The sequence below is a fragment of the Arachis stenosperma genome, chromosome 4 (genome assembly GCF_014773155.1).
Source record: "Arachis stenosperma cultivar V10309 chromosome 4, arast.V10309.gnm1.PFL2, whole genome shotgun sequence".
In the NCBI taxonomy this organism is placed as follows: domain Eukaryota; kingdom Viridiplantae; phylum Streptophyta; class Magnoliopsida; order Fabales; family Fabaceae; genus Arachis; species Arachis stenosperma.
Genome location: NC_080380.1, coordinates 42,817,624 through 42,826,179, shown reverse-complemented (window position 1 = coordinate 42,826,179; position 8,556 = coordinate 42,817,624). Strand labels below are relative to the sequence as shown.

Here is an 8,556-nt window from a genome sequence, read left to right as displayed (position 1 = left end):
GTTCCAACTTCAATTCCAACAACAATGCCACCCATCAAAATACCTCACAGAGATATTACCAACATCCATCTAACCAACCTTTTCAACCACCTAATCTCAACCCACCATCATCCACAGATGACAGGCTTTCAAAGATTGAGGCTCTACTCAAAATTCTATTTAAAGATATTCAAGATAGTAAAGATTTCCGGGAAGAAGTGCAATCTAACATGCAGAATCAAGATGCTGCCATCAAGAAACTGGAAACACAGATTGAATTCTTATTCAAGCAAACCCCTGGGCACAACAATTGCAGTAATACTAACTCAATACCAAGGGAAGAATGTCAGGCCATCACTCTCAGGAGTGGGAAGGAATTGAAGGAGACCCACAAGAAACCACCAGAGAAGGAATTGGATGAAGAAAGCAAGGGACATGAGGAATCTCACACCTCAATCCCCAAGTCACATCAAGAAAGAGAAGTGCCCAATCCATGCCTCCCAAAGGCCCCATACCCACAGCAGTTGCAATTAAAGAAGAAGGGAGAGGACAACCAATTCTCAAGATTCTTGGAGATCTTCAAGAAATTACAAATAAACATACCCTTTGCTGAAGCAATCGAGCAAATGCCACTCTATGCCAAGTTCTTGAAGGAGTTGATGACCAAAAAGAGAAGCTGGAAGAATAATGAGACTGTGGTACTTACAGAAGAATGCAGCGCCATCATCCAACACAAATTGTCTCAAAAATTGAAGGATCCTGGGAGTTTCCAAATCCCTTGTATCATTGGAAAAATCACTGTGGAAAAGGCTTTATGTGATCTAGGAGCCAGCATAAATCTAATGTCTCTAGCAATGATGAAAAAGATGAAGATTGAAGAAGCCAAACCAACAAGAATGGCCCTCCAACTAGCAGACAGGTCATTCAAATTCCCCCATGGGATAGTAGAAGACTTGTTGGTGAAGGTGGGAGACTTCATTTTCCTAGCAGATTTCGTAGTACTAGACATGGAAGAAGGAGCTAAGACCTCCATCATCCTGGGGAGGCCATTTTTATCCACTGCCAGAGCCATTATTGATGTCCAAAAGGGTGAACTTGTCCTCAGATTACACGAGGAGAAAATGATATTCAATGTGTTTAAGGCCATGAGATACCCACATGACTCATTGGGAGAATGTATGAGGTTGGACTCAGTAGAAGCTTTGGTACAAGAAACTCTTGAAGAAGAGCTTAAAGCATCAACAGAAGAGGAGTTAGCAACAAGTGAAGAAGCTGCAGCCGCTGAAATACATGTTCAAGGAAGGCTAGAAAAGAAGGAAGAAAAGAAGCACCCAAATTGGAGCTTAAAGCACTGCCAACCACTCTCAAGTATGCATACTTGGGAGAAAATAAAAGGTATCCAGTAATCATAAATTCAGCTCTCAGCCAAGAACAAGAGAAAGAGTTGCTTCAAGTCTTACGAAGGCATAAAGATGCCATTGGATGGACACTTGCTGACTTGAAGGGAATCAGTTCAGCTATATGCATGCATAAGATACTCCTAGAAGAAGGTGCCAGACCTTCCATTCAGCCCCAAAGAAGGTTAAATCCAGCAATGAAAGAAGTAGTGCAGAAAGAAGTCATGAAGTTGTGGTAGGGAGGAGTAATCTATCCAATCTCAGACAGCCAATGGGTCAGTCCAGTTCAAGTGGTTCCCAAGAAAGGGGGAATCACTGTGGTGCCCAACGAAAGGAACGAGCTAATCCCTACAAGAACCATTACAGGCTGGAGAATGTGTATTGACTACAGGAAGCTTATGAGGCCACAAGAAAAGATCATTTCGCACTTCCCTTCATGGACCAAATGTTGGAAAGACTTGCGGGACATGCATATTATTGTTTTCTAGATGGGTATTCAGGATATAACCAAATAGTGGTTGATCCAAGAGACCAAGAGAAAACATCATTCACTTGCCTATATGGAGTGTTTGCCTATAGGCGCATGCCATTCGGGCTATGTAATGCACCCGCAACCTTCCAACGCTGCATGCTCTCCATATTTTTAGATATGATAGAGAAGTTCATTGAAGTTTTCATGGATGACTTCTCAGTATTTGGAGATTCCTTCCCTAGTTGCCTAACCCATCTTGCCTTGGTATTGAAAAGATGTCAAGAAACCAACTTAGTCTTGAACTGGGAAAAATGTCACTTCATGGTGACAGAGGAAATAGTTCTTGGCCATAAAGTTTCTAATCAAGGCATTGAGGTAGACAGAGCTAAGGTGGAGCTAATCGAGAAGTTACCTCCACCTAGTGATGTCAAGGCAATTAGGAGCTTTTTGGGGCATGCTGGCTTTTATAGAAGGTTTATTAAAGATTTTTCCAAAGATAGCCAAGCCCTTAAGCAATCTCCTAATGTCTGATACACCATTTAATTTTGATGAGAAAAGCATGCTAGCATTTGAAAACTTGAAAAAGAAATTGTCCTATGCTCCTATCATTTCCCCACCTGATTGGAACTTACCCTTTGAATTGATGTGTGATGCATCTGATTTTGCACTTGGGGCCATGTTAGGGCAGAGGAAAGATAACTTAGTCCATGTGATATACTATGCTAGCAAAGTCCTCAATGATGCTCAAAGAAACTGTACCACTACTGAAAAGGAGTTGCTAGCAATAGTTTTTGCATGTGACAAGTTCAGATCATATCTCATTGGTGCTAAAGTGATTATTTTCACAGATCACACAGCACTTAAAAATTTGTTTGCCAAGCAAGAATCAAAACCAAGACTAATAAGATGGATCTTATTGTTGCTGGAATTCAATATTGAAATCAGAGACAAGAAAGGAGTGGAGAACAAGGTAGCAGATCACTTATCCAGAATCCGTCATGAGGAAGGTGGAACACATGATACAAGTGTGAACGAGCTCTTCCCTGATGAACAATTGATGACAATTCACAAAGCACCATGGTTTGCAGACATTGCCAACTTCAAGGCAACCGGGGCTCTAACTCCAGGGATCAATAAACATCAAAAAAGAAAACTCATAAATGATGCAAAATATTTTGTCTGGGATGAGCCATATCTCTTCAAGAAGTGTTCAGATGGAATCCTTAGAAGATGTGTCTCGGAAGAAGAAGGACGAGAGGTCCTATGGAAGTGCCACGGCTCATGTTATGGAGGCCATTTTGGAGGGGATAGAACTGCAGCAAAGGTGTTACAAAGCGGATTTTTTTGGCCCACCATTTTCAAGGATGCTAAAGAACTAGTAAAGAGCTGCAATGAATGCCAAAGATCTGGAAACTTGCCCAAAGAAAATGAGATGCCACAAAATTTTATCCTGGAACTGGAACTGTTTGATGTGTGGGGAATCGATTTCATGGGACCATTCCCAACCTCATATTCAAACAAGTACATCTTGGTAGCAGTGGATTACGTTTCCAAGTGGGTAGAGGCTATTGCCACTCCAACGAATGATAACAAGATGGTCATGAACTTCCTCAGGAAGAACATCTTTAGCCGTTTTGGAGTCCCCCGAGCACTTATCAGTGATGGAGGGAGTCATTTTTGTAACAGACCACTAGAGGCTCTCCTCCTACGATATGGGGTAAAACATAAGGTTGCCACACCTTACCATCCCCAAACAAGTGGGCAAACTGAGATATCCAACCGAGAGCTAAAAAGAATTTTGGAAAAGACTCTGGGTGCATCAAGAAAGGATTGGGCGAAGAAGCTAGATGATGCTCTTTGGGCATACCGAACAGCATTCAAAACACCAATTAGAATGTCCCCATATCAACTGGTGTATGGGAAAGCTTGTCATTTACCACTGGAGCTAGAACACAAGGCTCTCTGGGCTCTCAAGATACTAAATTTTGACAACATTACTGCTGGTGTAAAGAGGATCTTGCAGCTGCAAAAGATGGAGGAATTTCGATCACAAGCCTATGAGAATGCCAAGATTTATAAGGAAAAAGCAAAGAGAAGACATGACTTGCATATTGCACCCAGGAGTTTCGAAAAGGGGCAACAAGTACTCCTCTACAATTCCAAATTGACACTGTTCCCAGGAAAACTCAAATCAAGGTGGTCCGGACCTTTTCTTGTCACAAAAGTCTCGCCATATGTACACATAGAAATCATGGATGAAAGTTCAGATAGGACTTTCACTGTGAACGGACAAAGGCTGAAGCATTATATGGGCAACATGGGGGAAAACCCCAGAGTAAAGTATCATCTCAAGTAATGGAGGAATCGTCGAGCTAGCGACACTAAAAGAGCGCTCTGTTGGGAGGCAACCTAACCTGAGGTAGTTTCCTTTTCATTTTCATTTCAATAAAGATCACAAGTTGTTTCCCCTGTATTGCGAGGAGCTAAGTTTGGTGTTCCACACCAAAACAATCCAAGAGTGAAAGTGTAATTCTAAGTTTGGTGTCCCACCAAAGATATTAGTTAGAATCACACTACACCCCCGAAAACACATTGCTAGCTTCAATCAATCAAGGGAATCACTTAGCTATAGTTTAGTTTCCAGTTAAGAATTGTTTTGTTAACAACATGATATAAGGTCCTCTGCATGTATGCAAACTTTTGTACTGGACAAGGAACTAAGTTTGGTGTTCACACACCAAATTCAGTTCAGAAGTTCATAAGCATACATGCAAGCTAAATATTTCTCAAGTGCTTCGGGAACAAGCAACTTCCAATAACTTTGCAGGAACCTTATGAGGAAATGGTGCACCTTCATCCAAGGAGGTAACGTAGCAAAGACTATGGATGATGACAAAAAGGAGGACAGCTAGAAACCATCACTCGAAGGTTGTATTGTTACTTAATTCCATATGCTGAGAATGTTAAAATTCGAAGTCCAAATGCACCTTTAATTAATAGTTGCTCGTTAGTTGGAACCTTTTCAATTCTGTCTTTAATTCTCCTTGTTTAAGTCTATGTTATTGAGCCTAATGTCTTGAATGCTCACTGCCACCTTTCTTACTTGTATGCTTGTCTCTTTAAGTTAATCAAAAAGAAAATGTTATGGAAAGAACAAGAATGGAGTCATTTTGTGAAGTGCATTCTAAGTGTTTGTGGTAGGATGATTAGTAAGCTAAGTTGGTTCACCAAGAAAGGAAAGAAAGCAACTATCCATCCTAAGTCATAAGTTTGAGACACATTCCTTGAGGCTAGCTAAATAATAAGATCCCAACAAGAAAAGAAAAAGAGTAAAACAAGTGAAAATAAGAAAGAGAACACAAAAAGGAACAATGCTAGGCACCAAGGGTTTTGAAACTGAGGCATGTGTCTGTGGTGTTTATGTACAAGGGATATACTTGGATGAATAAGCTCTTAGGGGTGCCTTATCACTTGGTAACTTGGATTAACTAATCTGGGATTATCAGCTGAAAGTCCACTATCAAGAGTAACCCTTGTTACAGAGCACTTAGTAACCCAAAGAGGTACTGGACACCAAGGTCTCTAGAAAGAAAGAATAACAAACCATGTGCCTGTGGTGTGTATGTATGAGGGAAAGAGACTTGAGGGAGTAAGTCCTTAGGGGTGTCTTAACACCTAACACCTTAAAACCAACTGGTTTGGGAGTGTTGGCTGAAAGCTTATTATAAAAAGTCGCCCTCTTATAAAGCACCTAGCAAGAAGGATCAATAAGAAAAAAACCTCAAGGGATGCAATCAAGAGAATGACTAGGGATTTGATAAAGGCTTGAAACCTAAAAGGAAAGAACCTAAGTTGCTATGCATGAAACTCCATGAACCATGAATGCTATTCCCATCTTTTCTTCTTGTTCTTTTATTTCATTTTTCTTATGCTTCAGTACTTGCTTAGGGACAAGCAAGCTTTAAGTTTGGTGTTGTGATGCCAGCGCATCTAGGCCAGTTTCACTGACCTTTTCTTTACTGTTTTAGGGTAGTTTCATGCATTTTCCTAGTAAACAAGGCAAGTTTTGGGTGAAGATATACTTACATCTTCATTCAAGCAACTATTGTGAATTTTGCATGATTTCATGAGATTTCTGCCAGAATTACATGATATTTTAATGATGCATAATCTCATGATTTTGGCTAGAGCTTTGATGCACTTTAATTGCTTGATTTCAGGACAAATGAAGCATGGAAGAATCACGTTAGCATTCACGTTAACTTAGTTAACGTGACTACTAATGTGGGATGGCAATTGGCTTGCAACGTTAATGAGAAAAGTGATCACTAATAACGCCTACGAAGCCATTCATAACCTACGTTAAGAGCCACGTTAACTAAGTTAACGTGGTACTTAACGTAGAAGAAAAAGGGGACTCCACGTTAATGAAAAACGTGAACTCCAATAACGTTTCTCCTCAATGTTAGTGGTAAAAGTGAACACCACTAACGTTGAGAAACTAGGCAATGCCCCACGTTAAGAGTCACGTTAACTAAGTTAACGTGAACTCTAACGTGGATGAGGATCAACAAGGCCAACGTTAGTGACACTCACTTTTGTCACTAACGTTGGATCAATTGCATTACCTACGTTAACTCTCACGTTAAGATTGTTAACGTGAAAGTTAACGTGGAGTGGGGTTCAAAGAGCCAACGTTAGTGACACTCACTTTTGTCACTAACGTTGGAAGAAGGCTTCATTACTACGTTAAGAGCCACGTTAACTTAGTTAACGTGGGTTCTAACGTAGGGGTTTAAGGCAATTAGAGCGTTAGTGACAAAGGTGAGTGTCACTAACGCTCTCGAAGGTGATAGGTGCCCACGTTAAGAGCTACGTTAGCTAAGCTAATGTGAGACCTAACGTAAGGGACAAAAGGCAAGCAACGTTAATGGTAAAAGTGATTCCCATTAACGTTTGCGAAAAGGGGCACAAACCAACGTTAATGGGAAAAGTGAGTCCCATTAACGTTGGCCAAGAATTGAGAAGGAACGTTAGAAGTCACGTTAAGACTTCTAACGTTGAGAATAACGTGGGCATATAAGGGTGGAACGTTAGTAGAAAAGGTGAATGCCACTAACGTTCTCGCACCCAGAAATGTATTCCACGATTAATCTCACTAAGTGCCTGTGCCTAATTCATATTTCTCTGCAAGCTGGGCCCACTAAAGATGAGAATTGCTTCAACTCAAGGTCCAAAGCCCACATCCAAGACTTGAAGAACTCACTAGAAGATCATGAAGAGTAGTATATATAGGAGTAGTTTTGAACTAGATAGAACTTTTACTTTTTGCACTTTGGAGAACTACTCTCTGCATATTTACTTTTCTGTACTTCTAGCATGGATTCTTCTTTTCTGCCATTTTTGATTCCTAGAGCTATGAACAACTAAACCCCTTTCATTGGGTTAGGGAGCTCTGCTGTAATTTGATGGATCAATATTAGTTTTCATTCTTCTTCTTCTATCTTTTCTCTTGATTTTACTAGAAAGCTTTCAATCTTAATTCAATTGGTTAGTTATCTTGGAAAAAAAACTCTCCATAATTGGATCTCTTCGGAACCTTGGAAAAGGAATGAAGAGATCATGCTAGAATTGCTTTCTCATGCTGGACCAATTTGGGTTGGGATGGATATGTGACTATAATCCCCTCAATACTTGAATTGGGAAATGTATGTGGTATAATCAGTGACCATACTTCATCTCTTCTCATGAGCAATTGACCAAGGAATTTGCTATTGATCAAGATTTGAGAGATTGGATTACTAAGGAATTGGGATTCAATCACTTAAGATTGCCAAGGAGATCAATGAATGCATTGATTGAGGAAGAGATGAGAATGAACTTGATCCGGAGAATTGCAACATCTCCTAAACCCAATGATCTCCCCATTTCTGATCTTACCCATTCTCTTTAATTTCTGCTATTTACTTTTATGAGCATTACCCAATTCCCCATTTAAGATTCTGCACTTTAATTTCTGCTATTTACTTTCTAGTCATTTAAATTTCTGCATCTAAGTCTAAATTCTGTTTAGTTCAACTAGCATATTCTTCTAACTAAAGTTGCTTGACCAATCAATCCTTGTGGGATTCGACCTCACTCTATAGTGAGTTTTACTTGACGACAATTCGGTATACTTGCCGAAGGGAGATTTGTTGAGAAACAAGTTTCCGTGCATCAGGCTGTCTTGGTGAGAGTTGTTGGAAAGGCTTTGCAGCGAACTGCATCTGAGGCATCAGTGAGGTACATTCTACTTCTAAAGTTGCTGAGATGGTGGTTGGGGTCCGAGGTGCCGTCATATAGAGTCATATCCAGAAGTTTAAAATCTTTTGGGATTTTGGTCTTCATAATTTCCCTGGTGAATGGATCTGGATCTTTCTGAGAGCTATCCTCTGTGGATGGTCGAGTAGCTTTAGTTTTGAGATTAGCTTCGAGTTTCATAAGCTTATCTTCTAATTCTCGGCGCCGCCTTATCTCTCGACGTAGATCTTCTTCTTTTTCACGTTGATGTTTGGCTTCTTTCTCAAGTTGCTCCAATCGATTTTGAAGCGCTTCTATCGCCCCTGGATTTGATGAATTTTTGTCTCCATTGCATTCCGGAGTATTCTTAAATACAATATCCGTGTTCTTGTGTGGCGTTCTATCTTCCAAACTCGAGTCGTGGTCGTT

The 8,556-nt window shown here is 40.3% G+C and overlaps 2 protein-coding genes across 2 annotated transcripts; both read left to right on the top strand.

Annotated features, from left to right (window-relative positions):
• Positions 1 to 209: 209 nt before the first annotated feature.
• Positions 210 to 1,385, top strand: LOC130974921 (uncharacterized). Its single transcript, XM_057899760.1, has one exon. The coding sequence runs from the start codon at positions 210 to 212 to the stop codon at positions 1,383 to 1,385; it is 1,176 nt and encodes a 391-aa protein (XP_057755743.1).
• A 1,106-nt stretch (positions 1,386 to 2,491) lies between these two features.
• LOC130974920 (uncharacterized) lies at positions 2,492 to 4,204 on the top strand. Its single transcript, XM_057899759.1, has 2 exons — positions 2,492 to 3,172; positions 3,872 to 4,204. The coding sequence occupies exons 1-2, from the start codon at positions 2,492 to 2,494 to the stop codon at positions 4,202 to 4,204; spliced, it is 1,014 nt and encodes a 337-aa protein (XP_057755742.1).
• The last annotated feature ends 4,352 nt before the right edge of the window (positions 4,205 to 8,556 follow it).